General features: G+C 40.7%; 1 protein-coding gene across 1 annotated transcript; it reads right to left on the reverse strand.

The window, feature by feature from the left end:
• Nucleotides 1-908: 908 nt before the first annotated feature.
• CCDC110 (coiled-coil domain containing 110) lies at nucleotides 909-13,612 on the reverse strand. The gene is made up of 7 exons (XM_060407060.1): nucleotides 13,528-13,612; nucleotides 13,093-13,197; nucleotides 6,244-6,299; nucleotides 5,745-5,810; nucleotides 4,200-4,310; nucleotides 4,045-4,104; nucleotides 909-3,363 (listed from the first exon to the last, which is right to left on the reverse strand). Exons 1-7 carry the CDS (start codon nucleotides 13,535-13,537, stop codon nucleotides 1,252-1,254), a joined length of 2,520 nt encoding a protein of 839 aa, XP_060263043.1. The 5' UTR covers nucleotides 13,538-13,612; the 3' UTR covers nucleotides 909-1,251.
• Between the last annotated feature and the right edge of the window lie 7,296 nt (nucleotides 13,613-20,908).

The raw sequence follows: 20,908 nt of genomic DNA on the forward strand, positions 1-20,908 counted from the left end.
TCCAACAGTCTGTAAAGGAAGACACCAAATTCAGCGCTCAACAATGGAAAACGCACAAAAATCCTGGTTTCTCTGGTGGCTCAGTGGTGAAGAATCCACCTGGCAATACAGGAGACACAGTTTTGCACTCTGATCCGGGAAGATCTCACATGCCATGGAGCTACTAAGCCTGTGTGTGTCACAACTACTGAGCCTGTGCCCTAGAGCCCACGAGCAGCAACTGCTGAAGCCTACCTGCCAGGGCTGCCTGCACACCGCAGCTGGAGAAAAGCCTGCGCAGCAACAAAGACCCAGCGCGGCCAAAAATAAACAAGTAAATACAATTATTAAAAAAAAAAATCCATCTTCCAGTTTAAAAACAAAAACAAAACACAACTACTAGATGTGCCAGGAAGCAGGAAAACGTAACTCACAACGGGGAGAAAAATCAGTCAATAGAAATGAACCCCATAGTGGTAGAGAAGATGGAATTAGCAAATAAAGACATTAAAATGGCTATTTGACCTATTATTGTATTTAAAGGAAAAGCTCAGAGTTCTCTCTTGTAATAACTACTGTGTGACTTTTTTCATGTTGCCTGTCGGAATTGGAAGAACCCGTGGGAAAGTGCTGTTACTCTGCCTACTGCTGTTGCTGTGAGCAACAAGCTCCTTTTGTCTCTGATCCAGGATTCTCATGTCTTCCACTGGAACTCACAACACTGCGTCAGGCTATAACACATTATTAGCTTACAAACTGGATAAAGTTTCAAGGTGTTTATAGTTCTTGACAGCATGAGAATATATACCTAATTCCAATTTCTAATTAAAAAATTAGCCCAATCAATTATAAGGTAATTGTGATCATATGTGGAGGTAAATTTAAAGCTTTTTGTTGAAAAAAGTACCCAGATGAAAGATTTTGAAATATTGTTTTCAGAAATTTATTTACATGTCTTGGATGGAAGCAGTTGATACAGTTTACTTGGAGTTCCTGGGGGGAAAAAAAGGAGAATTTTTGAAAAGATGGGACTGCTAAGTGTACTGTGGAAAAATAATAATTAACAAAATTTCCTGCTTGCTACCAAAGTTGCTTTAGCCATATACAATATATAGAAGTAGTATAAATAACACATCTCATCAAAGGACCAAAATCTCTAAGTAATTCAACTGTGTAATGAATTGGATACAAATCTTACAAAAATAATGTTTGCCTTCTTATTACTGTCCTCTGGCTAATGCCTGATAAACAAAAGAAATCTTAAATACATTTCTATGAATCCACCAAGATACACATACCTTTCAAACCAAGGGCTAAAGGCCTATTCCCAGGACTAGAGGTGTCTTCATAAATATCATAGATGTCAAAATGGAATTTATCTTTCCTTGAAACGTGACCCATTTTTGAGAGGTCAACATGGTGACTGCAGATTTTTTCACTTAGATTTGAATATTCTCTTTGAAGATTCCGCATCTCAAATTCCAAGGTGTCCCTTTCATTCTCTATACTTCTTACATAGTTTTCTAGGAGTATTTTGTCTTCCTCAAGTCTACTGATGCTATTTTCAAATTTTATACTTTCTTGACTATTTTTTTTTAGTTCTTCTTTTAGAAGCTGATTATCGGTCTTAATTTCCATTACCATTTTTGATAACAGTTCACATTCATTGCCCATTTCTGACAAACTATTCTTATAAATACTTGCTTCTGACTTTGCATTTTTTATCTCTTGCAGAAAATTCTCTTCTGCGGTAGACTGGTATGTTTGAATATCCTCAATTTCTCTTGCCATCATCTCTCTTGCAGCAGTAGATTCTTGTAAGGTGGTTTCAAGATGAAGCTTTTCATTCTTAACTGTTTCTACTATTTGAAGAAGTGTCTCTTGTTCGATTTTTGCCAGTCTTTCTTTCTCTTTCAGCTGTGCTGTCTCTAGGCGGGTTTCTTTCAGTTCATTTTCCAGTGCACCTTTTTCCTTTAGAAGCTGATGTGTTTTTTTCTCTAACATTTCTTTTTCCTCTTGTATCAATAGAATATTTGTTTTCATTGATTCCATTTCTATGCTCAATCGTTTGTTTTCATTATTGACAATGGCCATATCACTTTGAGTTTTGTGTTCCTTGCTTTTCAGTTGATCTAATGCTTCTATTATTTGTTGATTCTCCAAAGAAAGTTGACTGTTTTTTTCCTCGAGGGTTTTGTTTTGTCCTTGGAGAACATTATAGTTGCTAACTATTTTTTTCAATTCTTTAAGACATTCTTTGCCATCTTCTTCTGTTTTAGTTAACTTGGACTGGAGAGTATTCTTTTCTTCAACCAATGTCTTAAGTTGCTTTTCATACATTTCAATTTTCTGTATCAGAGATTGTGTGGTAAAGACAAGAGGTTTAATTTTTGTTTTAAGGGTTAGGTTTTCATTCTCTAGTTTCATTACTTTTTTCTGTATTTGCGTAGATTCTTTCAAATAATTCTGTAAGTACTGAATTTTTGCTACACATTGCTCAGTAACAGAATTGGCTTTGGATGTTTTCTCATTTTCAAATATTATTGATCCTCGTTTTACTGTAAATGGTTGTTTTTCTTTGTCTTTCATTTCATATTTTGTTGGGTCAAAGAATGCCAATGTATGTCTCGGGACTCTGGAATGGAGTTTTAAATCTCCAATATTCTTGTCAGTGATAGGAATTTCTTTATTGTTTTTCTCATTCCTTTTTCCCCTGTGTATTTCGCTCCGAGATAATTTTTTACATTTCCTACAAAAATTCACATGGAATTTTGACACAGTTTCCCTAAGTGGAAGCAATTTGTTTACTAATGCCTCTAATTCCAAAATTCTCTTTGATTTTATATCTTCACTTAAGTTACTTTCAATATTTTCTTCCTTAATGAAATTGTTTTTTTCCTTGTGAACCGGGGGCAGGTCATAATTCCCATGCCTTGGAACAGCTTTTAAAGTCTGCAGTTCGTTTGTAAGTGCCAGTTCCCTATTATGTGACTTTTGAAGCTCTTCCTTCATTTGTTTGATGGAATGGCAAATATCATCTAAATTTTCACAAAATGCATTCTTGACAAAAGGCATTGTCATTCTGGACTTATCCAGAATTAATGTCTCAGCTTGAGACATCCCATTTTGAGGTGCATTAGGTAGAAAATTATAAAAGTTATTATAATCCTTCAACCTGTCAGAATTTTCTGAAGCTGAATTATCTGTTGAAGTTCTCAGAGCTAATATGTCCTTGAAATGTATCTGGCATGGAACATCTATACTTTGAGGAAGACTGTCAATACTGTCACTACTGAATTTTTCTTCTGCTGAATGAAGAGTCCTGGAATCCTCAAAATGGTGAATTTTCTCCGTAGAAAGGGTTTCTTCTTGATTCTCTACAGGCTAGTAAAAATAAAAATCACACTGTAAATGTACTATCATTTGCTACATGACCAACAAATTAAGACAATATTTGGGGAGGATATATTTTTACAACCAGAATGAACATTTTATCCATTTCTTCAGCAGAGAAGCCTAACAAGTATGATTCATTTTCTGCAGGAAAATCTACCTTTATTTTGAGGTCTGTAACTCTGGTCTTCACAGGTTGCTTAGAAATTATACTTATTTTCTCAAGTAGTGAGATAGCAGGGTCAATCCCTCAATTTCAGAAATAGAAATCTAGCATTTCTCAAGAGACCATCATACATTGATGGGGAAGAGAGCAGCCATAGTTCGAAGGGAAGTTTAAAGAAAATGAAAATTTTCATTCCTTCTGTACGTCAACCTTAGCCTGTCTTCCTAGTTTCAAGTGTATCTAGGGCTGTGACTGTTCTGGAAATGTGAGTTCTAATAAGTGGAGACACAGTGACTCTGGTTTGGAGCTGTTCTAGAGAATTCACTCTAGGTCTAAGTCAATCCTAAAAGTAGGAGAACTCATAAGTGGACAGAAAGGCCATAAAAGCTGCCTTGCATTTCCGTTTACTTGGGACTCTTTAGATATCTGGACTAAGTCAAATGCCCCTCATTTGCTCTTCTAAGAGAAACAAGAAAACTGTAGAAGTATGGAGGAGGTAAACATACATCTTTCAGGGTTTTCAGGACAGGAGTTTCCTTATTTTCACCTCTGACAATCCAATCATCCTGTGAAGAAGGGGAGAACGTAAAGATGAAGATCAAAGGTTGTAACATTTCTGAAGTACCGAAATGTAGAAATGATTTTATGTTGAAGAACATACCAAAGCCGTTTCACTGTGTGTGCTGAATACTAGATTTTTTTCTGGGTTAAATTGTGGGTTTTCTACTTCAATAATACTTTTGTTCAATATTTCACTGATTTCAGACTGTACCTTTAAAAGACAAGAATATCAGACCTTATAAACTTACGAATGCACAAGAATAATAGATATTATAATTAAAAGATATCTTTAAATTTCCTATACATAAAAATTATTGGCCATCATATAAAATATAAATAAGTTAAACTTATTATAATCTCTATCACTGAAGGAATCTTTAAGAAAAGTATGCCTTTACTATGTGATTACAAAATCAGAAAGACTTAACTGAGGAAAGTAAAATCTTCTGAATTAAAATAACTTTAGATGTTTGCTTTTTATGTTGTTGAATAAATCAGAGATCCTTGATCTCTGTCATCAGAGTGGAATCTGTTGTGTCAGCCTCAGGAGGATTTTATCTTCTCTTCCCATTTCCCTGCACTTGCTTCTAGTACAGGAATATCAGGATGAAGTTTATAGAGGGTTTACAACCCTCTAGTTGGAAGTTTTGAGTTTTGTATCCCCAGTGTCCACACCCTGTCCTCTTAACACTACCCCTTGTTTCTTCTGGATAAAGTCCCTGTGCCTTTGGCAATGGTAGAGAGCCCACCTCCAGCTCCAAGGGGTGAGCATGTGACCAGTTAGAGCGTTGCCTCCCTCTGAACAGGGACTGCTTTCAAGAATACATGTGGGGCCATCAGAATCAGGACAAAGTGCTAAGAGAGAAAAGCACAGTCTCTTCTCTAACTAGAGTCTGGAAAGATAAAGGCCAGAACTTTTAGCAACCCTTTTGCTACCACCTAGAGTCTGAGAATCCGATACTGTCAAAAGCAGAACCATGATAAGGAGGGAGGCTGGTTCTCAGATGATATAGTCCTGGTCATATGGATAAAGATGTCCCCAAGTGCACTATGCGGAGAAGAAGGCAATGGCACCCCACTCCAGTACTCTTGCCTGGAAAATCCCATGGACAGAGGAGCCTGGTAGGCTGTGGTCCATGGGGTCACAAAGAGTTGGACACGACTGAGCGACTTCACTTTCACTTTTCACTTTCATGCATTAGAGAAGGAAATGGCAACCCACTCCAGTGTTCTTGCCTGGAGAATCCCAGGGATGGGGGCTGCCGTCTATGGGGTCGCCCAGAGTCGGACACGACTGAAGCGACTCAGCAGCAGCAGCAGCAAGTGCACCATCCCTGGGGTTTTCATTACCAGAGCTAACAAAGTGCACTTTCCCCTTACTTTGAGTTATATTTTCTATCAATTATGACGAGAGTCCCTATTTGTAGACTGTATATAGGGAGCAGTTTAAACATACTTTTTGTTAAAAAAAAAATACAGGTATAACAGAATGTAGTTTCCTCCAAATTTGGGGTCTAGAATAGATTGCAGCTCTATTTTATCACACTTAGTTTCAAGTAATCAAGTGGTTAGGGGTTGTCAGCTTAGACATGTATGATGGTGTCCTCAGTTTGGATATTTTCTATGTAAATTAAAAGAAACATACCATGCTAACATTTTGCAGAGTCTGTATTCGGAGAGCCTGAAACGATTCCAGTTGTTGCTGAAGGGCCTATAACAAAGTTATACAGGGATGCAATTGAACATCTGTAGGTGAACATACACTTTGTTATGGGATTCCCTAGTGGCCCAGATGGTAAAGAATCTGCCTGCAATGCAGGAGACCTGGGTCAGGAAGATCCCCTGGAGAAGGGTATGACAACCCACTCTGGTATTCTTGCCTGGAGAATCCCATGGACAGAAGAGCCTGTCAGGCTACAGTCCGTGGGGTCGCACAGAGTCGGACATGACTGAAACGACTTAGCACGCATGAATGCACACTTTGTTAGAATTTTAAAAAGATATCCCTCAAAGTTGTCTATTACAGGGATCATATGGAGAGTCAGGTGGCTGGGTTACATTCTTAATCATTCTTGCTCACTCTCAAGTTTTCTAAGAAAGAAAAGACTTTACATAGGTTTTCTGAGAAAATGAAATATACTCACTTTCAATGCTGATTGTGGCTGGATTTGATTTTCTGATTCTGATACACAGCCGTGTTCTAAAAAGTAAAATTGAAAAATGATGTGATTTAATTCTTGTTATTTTTAAACAATGTTAATGGAAAGCAATCTTTTAGCTTTTTGGATGGTGAGGCAAAGAGATAATGAGACAATTGATACTCACATTAGGAAAAACCCAGTGCTACCTATATAACGAGTTAAGAAATAATTTTCATCTGACTTAAAATACTCCACCTACTTGAGGTTGTAACAGTGGTTTTACTTTTATAATAAATCATTAACTTGTAACACCAAACTTAGACTACTCTGAAACTTAGATATCTTTGTTTGTTTCAGGGATATAAACTATATATTTTTTGGTATAAAAATGAACAGTTCTCATATGATGGGAGACCCTTCGCAAAGTACTATGTAGGTCTCAGTGTCTATGAAACAGCCATGTGATGTTTTTCTTCCTTAATCTGGAAAACAGTTTGGATTAATAGAACATAGGTCTTATCATGTTCTTAAGCAAAGTGCTATAAAGATTCATGTGTTCTTTCCTAAAAAACAGATCATAGATCTGCCAGAGACACTATATAATGTTTTCAAATTTCATGACATATGCAAAAATTTTATTTAAAAAATTTTAGAAACATGTCCTGAATGAAATGAAAGTTACATTAGAATGTCCCCCCTAGGCTGGCAATTTCTGATGTTTAAGAGAAGGTTTCTAAAGAGTTCAGCATAGCTCCTTTGGAATGGAAGTCTGCCAGATGTTATAGAAACTGGTTGCAAAGCCTCTTCCCTCCCATCCTGTCCCAATCTGGCCCTTATCACTGAGAGAGCAGCTTTGGTTCACAACCTGGAGTCATTTGGCCAACTGAAGAATCCCACCTTCATCACAGGGCAGGGATGGACAATGAGTCCATCTGGTTACTGCTCAGCTTTGCATCTTACTGGGAGTGAAATGGTAGTCAGAAATGTTCATCTCAGAGAGGAGAAAAGGCACTCAAGTTAAGGTCTGGACCAGTCCTGTAAGGCATCCCAAAGTTTTTCAAACTCTAAAATAACCACTACAATATTGTTAAGTAATTAGCCTTCAATTAAAATAAATAAATAAAATTTTAAAATAAATAAATTAAATAACCTCTTCTGATGAACTCAAATATTAATAGATCAAAATGCAAATGAAAAAAGAATATATCACCTGCTGCTGCTAAGTTGCTTCAGTCATGTCCGACTCTGTACAACCCCATAGACGGCAGCCCACTAGGCTCCTCTGTCCCTGGGATTCTCCAGGCAAGAATACTGGAGTGGGTTGCCATTTCCTTCTCCAATGCATGAAAGTGAAAAGTGAAAGTGAAGTCACTCAGTCGTGCCCGACTCTTAGGGACCCCATGGACAGCAGCCTACCAGGCTCCTCCATCCATGGGATTTTCCAGGCAAGAGTACTGGAGTGGGTTGCCATTGCCTTCTCCGAATATATCACCTAGAATCTCACCATCCAGAATAAAAGATGCTTGCTCCTTGGAAGGAAAGCTATGACATACCTAAACAGCGTATTAAAAGCAGAGGCATCACTTTGCTGACAAAGGTCCGTATAGTCAAACCTATGTATGGTTTTCCCAGTAGTCATGTACGAGTGAAAGAGTTGGACCATAAAGAGGACTGAGCACTGAAAAACTGATGCTTTCAATTGGTGGTGCTGGAGAAGACTTTTGAGAGTCCCTTGGACAGCAAGGAGCTCAAACCAGTCCATCCTAAAGGAAATCAACCCTGAATATTCATTGGAAGGACCGATGCTAAAGCTGAAGCTCCAATACTTTGGCCATGTGATGCAAAGAGCTGACTCATTGGAAAAGACCCTGATGCTGGGAAAGAATGATGGCAGGAAGAGAAGGGGGTGACAGAGGATGAGATGGTTAGATAGCATCACTGACTCAATGGACATGAGTTTGAGCAAACTCCAGGAGGCAGTGAAGGACAGGGAAGGCTGGTGTTCTGCAGTCCATGGGGTCACAAAGAGTCAGACATGACTTAGCGACTGATAAACAACAACAACAACAACAAAACTTTAGGTACCTACCCTTTAGTCAGCTGTCTAGATACATATGTGGAAGAAAACAAATGACTTTCAATCAATGAGATCATATTATACATTCTACTTTTAAATAATAATATTAGACTTTATTTGATAAAACTGCAGATAGTCAAATTTATTGCTAGTATTCAGATTTTTACTCTTTACATGAGAGATTATTTCTTATGAGAGCCCTCTAATAAAATATTGGAAATGGGTCATGAAATAGATTAAGAGATTGGAAATTTTATGTTTTAAGTGGGGCTTCCCTGATGGCTCAGCAGGTAAAGAAGCCGCCTGCAGATAACATACATTTCTGATGTGAATATTCAGTGTGATTCACTCCATCTGTGCCCAAAAAGGGGGTAAATGATGAGAAAATTGGCCTCGTCCTTCCTCCCCAGTTGTCATGATGTTTGATAGTGATATTTTCATGTTTCATGACGTTCATACTTTGTTCTGTAACTATAATTCTCACAAAACTATTTAAACCTGAAGATAAGATATTATTGCTGTAAATATTCCCACGCTTTAGCTTTATTCTTAATGAATTTCCTATTCACAATTTTATCTCTTCCTGCACCCGCAGCAACAGTCTCCCTTTTCTGCGCAGATTTCCTTTGTCTTGTTAGGACTTGCAAGCTTACGGCTGAATATAAGGACTCCTTTTGCTAAGATGGAGTAAGAAATGTGGGGCAAAAAGAAATCCAAAGACTTGGTTAAGAGATGAAGTGAATGAAGATCTTAAGGAAAGAGCATGGACTTTCTAGACGGCTTCTACATGGACCTCCCTCCCTCCGTCTCATTCTCCTGTGGAAGGTGGAGGTTTGTGGCACTGGATATATATATAGGCAGCATTTTCTGGCTTTACTGTGGCAGTGGATAAGGTGCCTGGGTGGGCGCAGGCATTTGGGGGAAGGGATATGAAGGTCCAAGAAATTTTTTAACTTGAGAGAGTCTAATCTACCTGCTTGCTATGGAAACCATGTAGTGGAAATGGAGAAGAAGAATAATTCTGGAGAATGAGGCCAAAGTTAAGAACTACAGAATTCCAGGAGAGATATGATCTGGAAGAAATGGCCTGTGATGGAGCAGGGATAGTCCTTCCATGGAAGTGGGGGCAGCAGAGAATGTGGGACACAGCCAGGTAGCTTAGCAGAATTTAAGGTTGAGGGTCAGGGTGTTTGGGTCTGACTGCTTCTAATTTTTTCATACAGTATGAGATCATGTTGCCCATTGAGAGGTAGTGGTGAGAGGTGCTGGAGATTTCATGAAACAAGAAAAGTGAAATAGTTATCTTGGAGGGGGCTTGATAAAGTGTTTTCTGGGGAAATAAAGTAACTTTTCCAAATAGCATTGAGATCCACAGTATGACTCAGAAGTCAGTGTTTTTCTCCAGCAAAGTTCTGATGATTCAATGAAGATACAGGCTAGGCAGACAGAGTCATTTATTTTAAAAAGCTATCAAAAGAACTTTTTATTTTTCTTATGAGTTTCAGAGACACTGGCTGCTCCTTACTCCCAATGGGAAGATGATTTTAAAATTCATCAATACTTAAAGAACCACATAGGATTTTGTGATTCTAGAATTGGAGAGAAGTTATGAAGCACAGGAGAGGGAACAGAATCACACATCATGGTTTATTAAGTCCTTGCTAAACGTACAATATTGGGAAATATTTAGACTAAGTAGAGGATGTGGTGCCAGTCCTGAAGAGGCCTAATCTCTATTCAGATTGAAAGAAATATTATTCAGATTAGATTCAACTTAAATTCTCTAGCTGTTTCATATTTAAATGTCAGAATTTAAAAACAAGATGGTTTGCAACAGGATGCCTTTTGAGACAATTTAGGTAAAGATATGGGGAATTTATTCTAAATTCTAAAGGAGCTTATGTCATAGTAGACATATTTTTGTTGTTTAGTCGCTAAGTTATGTCTGACCCCTTGGACTATAGCCCACCAGATTTGCCCATAGGACTTCAGAGGCAAGAAACTGCAGTGGGTTGCTGTTTCCTTCTCCAGCGCATCTTTCCCACCAAGGAATCAAACCCAAGTCTCCTGCGTTGGCAGGTGGATTCTTTACCACTGAGCCACCAGGGCAGCCCATTCAATGTATAGAGAAAGTTTTAAGGACATAGCTGTAGCTAACGGAGCAGGGAGAGCAATTGAATTTTTAAAATGCGATGTGGTAATAATTCTATATATGATGTTAGATACTCCGTAATTGAAGCTTTTTAATTCTCAGGTTCAAACACTGATTTTTGGTGTGGCAATTCCTATTCACTCCTAGAAGGAATTGTTTTCTGAAGCCTTGTGAGCTGCTCCATCCAAACCTTCATTCATTCATGCAACAACTGTTTTTGAACACCTTGTATCTATCAAGTACTGTCTAAGGTGCTGGCGATCTTACAGTTGAACAAAACATGCAACATCTCTGCCCATGTGAAGCTCCCCTTCTAGTGAGGGGCACAGAGGATAGAGTGTGTAGGACAGGAGTAACTCCTTTGGGGGAAATGTAGGGCACGGGGGAGGGTATGTCCCTGCACAAGGCACTGTCCCGGGAGCTCTGCAGCCAGGCTGCCTGGGCTGGAAGCCTGACTTCGCCAGAAGCTTGCTGTGAGGGATAGTGTCTAGTTTCTAGGCAAAGCCTTACACAGTGCATGGCATACAGTAAGTACTCAAGAAAATGTTACTAATATTACTGCAGCAGCAAGGATGTTATCAATATGATGATGGTTTGATAAATTTAAAATTTCTAATTGAGATGGAGAGCAGGGATGATTGCTCCAGTTCTCCACTGCTTCCTGGTTTGCTCAGATCAAGCCCTCTCATCGTACATGGAACTGCAAAGCCCAGTTTCCTCTCTGAACCCTCCTGCCATCCTCCTCCTCCTCGCTCATTCTGCCCCCATCACTAGCTATTCCTCAAACATACCAGGCCTCCTCCCACCTCAGGGCCCCTGCATCTGTTCTCCTCTCTTTCCGGAATGTTCTTTCCCCAGAAATCTGCACTGACAACTCGTTGAGCTCCTTCAGGCCTTTGCCCAGATGTCATCTGCTAATGAAGTCTCCTCCCATCCTGTTTGAAATAAAATTGCTCACTCCCCACCCACCTCTGACATTCCATATACTCCACCACTTCATATATTAACTACTTAAAATCAGAGACCTGAGAACTATTGCAGAGCATTGTAATTCGGTGTTATTTATGCAAATCACGTTAATGTTCTGTTGGTCAGTACCCAAAGAACAGATCTCGTGGTGATGATGAAATGTAGCTAAGAGAACAGAAAGAGGGTGGGGCACAGGGTCACACATCCGAGTTTCGTCTTTAGCTGTAGGCAGAAGATCCCTGCCATCCTTCATCACGCCTGACTTGGAATATCTCTCACTGATTGAGCCCCTGCCCTTATACCCACCATGCTCTAGCAAGAAAGACAGGCTCTCTCAGCCAAGCCTATGTGCTATTTTGTATGTAACGTCATTTTCTGTGAATGCTGGCATTTTCCTACACAGCCTTACATCTCGCTCACGTTGGAGAACACAGTCTTGCCAAATTCAAGGCCCTCAGTCTCTTCTGACCTTAAACGCGCTCCCTGCGGTGTGGAACTGTCTAAACCATCTGTGAGGACTTCTCCCTGGGTTAGGACTTCGGGAACCACCCCCACCCACCCACACATTGCACAGGGGTGCCTGCCTGGCCTCCCCCCAGAAGATGGGTTGTGCTTAGAAGAGCAGAGAAGGGGCAGGTCAGCCCACTGTCCCCATGGGGGCCACTGAGGTATGGCTTATCCTGGTGGTCACGGGCAACCCGCTGTCTTTGTCTGCAGGGGTGTGGCTGTGCCAGCCCTGTTTTCAGAGCCCTTAACAAAGCCTTTGTGAAGGTCCCTGGTTTCTGAAGGTGGACAAACCTGTCCTGACCTCAGATCTCCGGTTACTTCTCCCAGCCCCTCTGCGTGGAGATGGCCCACGTGTCCTGTGTGGCTTAGGGACAGCTGTAGATCTGAACGTGGCCCATTAGTTTAGAGACAGCCTCCCGCCCCCAGCACTCTGCACCTCTCCTGACATCTCTCATGAACACCAGGCCCCTCTGAGAGCCCTGGAGCCTCCTGCAGCCTCTCTGGAGGAAGCCAGACTCCAACTTCAGAGTGCTTAGATGCTCCCCCACCCCCGCACATCTTATTCATGGTTTATATGGAGCTTGAAAACTGCGGCTCTTTAATTATTTCAAACACCCTCCCTATAGTGTATACACCCTTCCAGTAGTCCACAGATATTTACTATAAAAGCAGTTCTTTTGGAAAGAATTGCTATCTTTTTAGTGATTGTCCAGACAAATCAGCAATTTCTTATTTGATATTCAGAGAAGCAGTATAGTGTAGCAGGTGTGTTAAGGCCTGGACATTTGCAGCTACCCTGCTGAATGCTGGCTCTATCACTTGCTGTGTGACCTTGGGGAGTTAGTTAACCTCTCTGTGCCTCAGTTTCCTCACCTGTAATATAACAGTCGTACCTACTTCATAAGGTTGTTGTGAAGATTAAGTTGATCCATTTAAGTGCTCAGGACCGCACGTGGCCCAAAGGAAATGTTCTGTGTTAGTTACTCTTAGTACCAGCCGAACAGTTACCGGAAGTGCATCAGCTGGGCCAGGGGATTTAGGCGGCGTACTGGTTGCTACGTCATTTATTGTAGTTTTGCTACAGTAAAAAGGCAGAAGCATCACTGCGGGCCGAGCTTGGCCGTTTTTTTTTTTTTTTTTTTTTTACCTGTTTCACTGCTACCATTTTCCTTTACTCCCTCAGAAGAATTTAGGATCTTGGATGCTGAAAGGAGGACGCAGTCAACCTCATCCTCTTCCTCAGGACGCTTTTCTGTAATAAAACAGCACTGGGCTTCAGCCTTTTGGCTTTGCCGGGAAGAGGGAAACGAGGCCTGGGGAGGAGGGTGACGAGGCCTGGGGATGCGGGCGCGGGCGCGCTGAGCGGCCACCGGAGGGCGCGCTGGGCCGGAGGCTGGGCGGGCGCCGGGATGCCTTCCTCCTGGCCGGCGGAGGTGCGCGGCTGGTCCTGCAGATCCGCACCCCAGACCGGACTCGCTCTGGGAGTAAAGGGGCCGGGGTCGGGGAGGCGGCGCTCTCCAGTACCCGTCCACCTCCCAGGGCGCCCCCTCAAAGGCCAGTTCCACCCCAGCCTGGCTCTTACCCGGGCTCATTTCTGCTACTCAAGGCCTCTTCCCAACTGCCTTCCCTCCTCCCAGGCATTCTGCTCGGTTGCTGCTAGCCCAGGCATCTCGTTGCTTGGCAACGGGGTGGAGGGGACCGCGCGAGGGGCAGTGGGGGCGCGCGCAGCGGTGGAGGTGGGAAGGAGAAAGATGCGCGCTGGGGTCTGGGGTCCCGGGTCCCAAACGCCCGCCCCGCCCGAGCGGCGCCTGCAACGGTCGCGTGTTGGGAACGTCCCACCTTCGCTGCTGCTGCTAAGTCGCTTCAGTCGTGTCCGACTCTGCGACTCCATAGACGGCAGCCCACCAGGCTCCTCTGTCTAGGGGATACTCGAGGCAAGAATACTGGAGTGGTTTGCCATTTCCTTCTCCACCAACCTTTGCTGTGCCCCCCAAATCCAGTGACAAACTCATTAGGGTGCCCCCCTCCCTGCCCCCCCGCGTCTCCCCGGCTCATTCAGAAATTGATCAGACTCTGACTTAACGCAGCACCTGTTGAGCCGAAGTTGTGTGGACAGAGCGGAGTGTTTGGAGAGACACAGACACCTAAGAACTCCCCTCCTGCTCTGATCTCTCTGATTGCCATTTCATTGTTTTATTGTCTTCGGTTCCTCTTGTTTCAACCCATCTGTCAGGTCAGTTTCAGCGACTTGAGATTCAAGCTATCCTAGACAGGGACATCTATTTGCTGCGGTTAAAAGAAGACCCCTATTTCCAGTAATGAACTTACAATAGCAGTGTATTGAAACGTCCACATTAGAGCGGTCGCAGAGGCACCAATCTTCGTTTGTAGAGCATGCTGCTTTCCTGTGCGGCTGGGTAAACCACTTGTAAAAGACGGATGTTGCCTTGGAAGCAGGGGCTTGTTCAAGTAAAGACGGGTTGACCCTGGCCACAGTCAATCCCCTTGCCCATCAGAAAATGGAGCTCTTTAAGTGAAACTATTAAATGAGTATATGTTATTATTTTGTGATAACAGCCATTATAGATGGAATATGAAATAATTGAAAGTTCAGATTTTAAGTCACAGTAAGGAATTTCAAGTCATGATGGAATAATTTATTATGTAATAATTATGTGCCTCGATTTCATGGAAATTAAGTTCTTTATCATAGTTTCATTGTTTACTAGCTGTAAATTTCTTGTTTCCTAGCCTATAGAAATGGCCTCTGGAAGATTTGGCCATCTTTTTTGTGGTGTTGTAGACAGTTTTGGCAAACTGTAATTTTGAGAACTTAGGTTCTCCACTGATGATTGATGGTGACAAAGTTAACTTTTTCTGAAGGGCTGCAAACATTTTCATCAATGTATCTGTCAAATTGCTCTTCTGAATAAACTTCAGTATTTTGAAGGGAGAATGTAGACAAAAAAGCATTACATTTTAGGAAGTTAATCACTATACTAATGAAATTTCCATAACAAATAAGAAATTACTAGAAAATAGTTTATTTTATGCAACATTATATATTAATATCTAATAACATGATAATTAATATAATGTAATATTCTACAATAGCTGCTTTGTCTGTGTCATGTTTGTGAGTTAGGATGGCAGATGTGTGCACAGAAATTACTTGTAGATTTAAATGAGATGATTCAACCAAACCGTTCAGTACAGTATATAAAAAGGAGACGATAAGAGCTACAGTATCAAAAAACTCAAAGTTGGCCGGTGTGCTAATTTCAGTAGATGTCTACTCTAATTTTAAGATACTTCCCAATCAATTCATCAATGAGAGCAGCAGTTCTTTACTTCAAAGTTCAGTTGATTTTAGATGTTAGGTCAACAAGATCATTTGATTACAAGCTTCATTTCTCTTTTGTAAACTAAAGAATAACTTTTAAAAATAATTTATTTGGCCAAAAATCATTATCATTAATATAAAACAAGCCCATCTTTGGAGCCAACAGTTATAATACATTTTTAAAATATCTTTAATAATTAAAGTATCTATGATATGAGTGGTATCCCCTCCGAAGAGGCCCCTTGTGAGGGCCTCACACCAAGATACACGTGGAGACCCTGTTCTTTGGTGAGAGAGAGAAACTGGATGGTTAAGGAGAGAAACTGTCACCCCCAAAATGGACGTATTTGGTCACTTTGGGGAGTATTTATTGCATTTGTGAATGTATGTCCAGGGAAGTCTTATCTGATTACTCGTGGCCCCACCTATCATAGTTCCTGGGCCTGTGACACTAAAAAGGTTGATGATCCCAGCTGAAATTGGTGAGCAAAGTTTAGAATCAAAACACTTACTCTGAGGGATGCTCAATTTTTTCCCTCCCTAGTGTAATTATTGCCCCAATAATTAAGTTTTTGGTGAAATATTCTTAGCTTATACTTCATGGTATTGAGAAGTGTGGAATTTCATGGAAAAATGTTATTTTCCAGATTTGTATGGAAAACACTGAAACATGGGAAGGTTTAGGAACTTTTCAAAAACTCTCCTAACTGGTCAGGGCTAGACTTCTTGATTCTGAAACCCTAGTTTTGCCATAAATCAGTTTATTTTGTTTTGTTTTGTTTTTATCCATAGCAAATCACAGTTTTATGATATAGGGCAACATTTCATCTAAATTTTACAAAAGTATAGAGGAGGTATAAATATTAATGTTAGAACTGAAAGTTTGTTTCCCTGATATGGTGTCACATGTCACCTGTACTATTTTCTCAGTATGGTGAGACTGTTCCTATTTCATTTGACCTCATATCAGGTGGACGGTGGAGAATTTTCTGTCAGGGGATATGCCTTCTCTGGCCATACATGTCAGTCAGTCCGGAAACTGCTGTGAAAATGTCTGATTTGTTTATTTATGTTTTATTGTGAAGCTCATTGCTAAAGGTTGGAATTAAAATCTGTACTGCCAGTTTGTTTGTTTGTTTTTAAATCTGTGAGTCACAATATTTCAGAATCTTCAAATAGTAGCTCTTCTTACGGAATCCATTTTCACCTGTTGACTAACAGCTGCAGAATCAAGAATCTGGAACAAATTCAAGAGCTTGCACAAAAACAAGCTAGTCAAAGCTATTCTTAGCAATTTATTACCAGACTGAAATGCTTCTGGGGTTTTAGCTCCAGAAGATCTTTTTAGAACCCTGAGATCACAAGGCTATCATTAATCATAGCTGAGGTCTATAGTAGTGTGAAAAAGTGACCAAGTGAGTGAGTGAGTGAAAGTCGCTCAGTCGTGTCTGACTCTTTGCGACCCCATGGACTATACAGTCCATGGAATTCTCCAGGCCAGAATACTGGAGTGGGTAGCCTTTCCCTTCTCCAGGGGATCTTCCCAACCCAGGGATCAAACCCAGGTCTCCCACATTGCAGGCGAATTCTTACAAGATGAGCCACGAGGGACATCGTAAATTTGGACAATTGTCATGAGTTTAGTGCTTTGGTCAGGGGAACTCTGTGCTGGTGACTTACATCTTGTATGGCTACTGGACAATCTCAAAGGCTGCTACGTGCAAATGCAAATCCACAGCCATCTTTAGGTATCTTTTGGAGTTAATTTTAACCTGATTTCGTCTATATAGGAGAATAGACCCCACAACTCACTAAGAATAGCCAGTAGCTTTGGCTCTTAGGAAGTTGATTGCTGCCTTAGGGGACTTACAAATAGTGGTGTAGTGGGGAAACTCAGAGAGTGGGGTTGATCTGCCTGGACTAAAGAGATACACAGAGGATTATCAAGGGAGCTTGAGAAGGGATAGATATAAGGGAAAGAGAGAGTTTTAGCATGGTGGAGAGTATGTGAGCATACTTGCAGGCTGAGAAGAGTCCATGACACAGAAAGACTGAGTGGGAAAAATAGGCACCCTCTGTAAGATTCACAAACACAGCCTTACCTAATGGAAGTGCCTCGTTTCAGAGAAAGTGCATTCCATATTGCTTCAGCCTCTGTCAGAGAGCCAAGCTCAGTATCATCATCTCTACAGATCGGACAAACCTTCCTAAGGTCAAAGAGACTGTTGGTCTGGACTTCCCTGGTAATCCAGTGGTTAAGAATCTGTCTGCCAATGCAAGGGACATGGGTGCAATTCCTGGTCCGGGAAGATTCCGCATGATTTGGGGCAACTAAGCCCATGTGCCACACTTTAGAGTAGCGTGGCTACTACTATAGAGTAGTCTCGCTCGCAGGGTCTAGAGAAAGCCCATGTGTAGCAACAAAGACCTAGCACAGTCAAAAAAAAAAAAAAAAGGAGAGAGAGAGACTTGGTCCTTATTGGTCCAGATCATGAGCATTACTCTATTCCTCAAGTTCTCTTTCCAACTTTTTTTTTCCATATATCTAGAATTCCTACCCTTGAAGTCTTTTTTTTTTTTTTTTTTTAGATTAAAGGGCTGTCTTCAGAACAAGACGCAAGTATTTGATTTGACATAAAGGGGGCGGTAGAAAATTAATAGTACTTGTTAGTGGCAATTAGTCTTTTCCATTGGCTGGCAGAAGCAGCACTGGAATCAAGGACTGTCTTCATGTGGAGGAGCGACAAGGTTTGAGACATGAAGCAGGGTTCCGGAAGGGTCAAGGCTGAAAGCCTCGGGAACTCAGCAGCATCTGGAGCCCAGATGCGTGAAGGGGTAGGCGGAACAGCCTGTGCCCCTGTGTGAGGCATCATGGTACACAAAGCAGGCTCTTTCATGCCACATTAGTAGCATAACCTTGGTGCGTTAGTGAACCGCAGATACACGTGCGCTTAAGCATATATGCACATGATAGGTAATTCATGTTGTGTTTTTCAATTCTCTCTACTTCAGGAAAGGAGATAAAATGGGAATTTGATCTCATAAGAGGTAAGTCTGAGACTCTGCAACATATTCTTGCCCTTGGCTCAGAAACAACTTGTATATAATCATTTTATGCCCTTCTGAAGTGTGATGAATAACATTACTCCAAAATTTGAACGAAAGAAATTATGATAAAGCAACCACTTCTGATAGGTGCTTTGTTTTAACCTTCACCACATGAAGCATTCTAGCTAGCTTGAAAATGTCAGTTTGTAAATATAGCCAGTGTATTCAAAAATCCATTTCGTTGGGTTCGGTGTCAACATATCTTACTTGGTAAGGGGTCAACTAAGTATTTATTGAGTGCTCTCCAACATGAATAGAAGCTTAAGACAATTATCTTGAAATATTCATGTAGATCAAGTAAATGGTTTATTTGCTTGAATTATCTGAATGCTCTCAATCTTTCTCCAATTTTGTTTTTTATGCTTAAGATTCAGATATCGCAGCATAAGTAAAAAAAAAAAAGGACATTAGGCCATGATGACATGGTAATAAAGAGTAATGGTTATAAAGTAGTAGTTTCTCAAGGCTAAAATCAAGTCTGTTTAAAGGACAGCTTGACAAACTTTTGCAACTCAGGTTGTTAGTAGAAGAACCTCCAAGCTCCATCCTGCCTATCTTGGAATGTTCCTGTGATGGACAAACTTTAGATTATCTTATGTAGAGATAAATAAACTGTTTGCATATCATATTAGCCATTAACTTTACTTTGCTTACACAGGGGCAAATGTATGTGATAACCAGAACTGTTTTTTATTCAAACAGTTGTCCCATTGGTAGAGGGTGTGGCAACTCTATCCTGGGTTTACTCTGAAAAAAGAGCAATTTAGTTAACCATGAGCCTAGAGTTGTTAAACAGAGATGATTTCATTGATCGTTGCTGGTTTTAATAAGCTTATAAATATTAAAAACAGTGACTAATCTGTTTTCTCAGAAGATATAGTATTCTGAGAGCCAAATAAAAACCAGTTGGCATTCTTTGTCTGTGGCATGAATTCCTATATAAGCCCAGGTGTGAATTCATTATTGAAAGACAAAGTGCTAGTACAGGGAGAAATATTGCTTTCTTATTTGTTTACTTTTTAAAAAAGTTTTAATTCCTTTCCATTTTAACATTGCTATTTTCACCCTGTACTTTGTATGTTTTAAAATGATTTTTATATTGCATTCATTTCTACTGGTTAAATTGTCATAAATTTATCTTTATGTTCAAATTCTAGGTTTAATGATCAAAAGAATAATTTTAATTAAAAATAATGAACATGCAATTTGAGAATTTGCTTCATAAGCCTTGGGGCTTCCCAGGTAAAGAACCTGTCTGCCAATGCGGGACACACGAGTTGGATCCTGGGTAAGGAAGATCCCCTGGAGGAGGAAACAGCAACTCACTCCTGTATTCTTGCCTGGGAAATCCCATAGACAGAGGAGCCTGATAGGCTACAGTCCAGGGGGTTGCAAAGAGTTGGACATGACCTAGTGACTAAACAACAGTAATCACAAACCTTAGTCACATAGACTGAATTATCAGCTTTAAGCCATATGGCTCCTGAATTTCAGATTAGAGCTATACTACTACTATTTTTCAAACTGTACTACTTTTCCCCCTCATTATTGAACATCTGAACTTAAGAATATCATTATAAAATATGTAAAATATAATTTTAAGGAAAATACTGTCTGATATCTAACATAAAGTATGCATTAATGTATAGCATAATGTCTAATGTACACTTTTCTTCTCATGAGTCTTTCATTCACGTACCCTCAACTTTGCTTCCTGACTCCAGAGATGCTGTTTTACTTTCTCCAGATAATACCAGGCAAACTTCCACTAGGAAAGGCTATGGGTGTGTGAGAGAGGGGCAGAGAGGGGATACAGTGGGGATTAAGTGCTTCTCAAACAGCTTGTCCGTGGCCCTCATTATCATTAACCCCACCTTTATCCCCTAGTCTAGAAATGCCTATGTTATCAGTTCCCTCGCCTTTTCGAGATTCAGGGTTGAGTCTTCAGTTTTCTCCATTGCTGCTTTGGATTTTAACTTTCTCAGCTTTCCTAAATCAGTTCCCACTCCTTTGCTCTCTAGCTTCCAAACTTTTAAGATTATGTCCTTCCCAGAAAAAAAAAAAAAATTAAAACTAACATCTGAACCAAAAAGGTAATGTGTTTGAACACAATCATTTCTTTGATCACATAGTTTTCTATTTCCTTTGAATTGCTCTGTGGATGAATTTGTGTTTTGGTGCAGGGGTTCCGGTTTCTATCTCAAATGGCCCAGAGGGGTGGGGCAGGTATTCTGTCTTGTGTCACTAGTTGAAAACCCCAGAACGGTCAGAGTCAGAAATAATCAGAGAAGTTTAGGAGAATCCCAGAGCAGTACAACATGGGCCCTAGTTTCCATCTGGGACAATAGGAGGATCCTTGCTCCCAGCCCAGAAGCAGCAGCTGCAGTCAGGTAGACATGGCTTTGTGACAAGGGGGTGAGACCAAGGACCTGAGACAGTCCCCACCTCCCCAGCCTGCTGGTTCCCATGGTTTATACTTGGAGAGGACGGTTTCGTAACTCCTCCTTGACTG

The sequence above is a fragment of the Ovis aries genome, chromosome 26 (assembly GCF_016772045.2).
Source record: "Ovis aries strain OAR_USU_Benz2616 breed Rambouillet chromosome 26, ARS-UI_Ramb_v3.0, whole genome shotgun sequence".
Lineage (NCBI taxonomy): Eukaryota > Metazoa > Chordata > Mammalia > Artiodactyla > Bovidae > Ovis > Ovis aries.

Coding starts and splice junctions, on each gene's coding strand:
- CCDC110 (XM_060407060.1), bottom strand. Junction 4,105..4,199: donor CACACAGTGAAACGGCTTTG/GTATGTTCTTCA, acceptor CCTTCTTCACAG/GATGATTGGATTGTCAGAGG. Junction 3,364..4,044: donor TCCTGAAAACCCTGAAAGAT/GTATGTTTACCT, acceptor TATTTTTACTAG/CCTGTAGAGAATCAAGAAGA.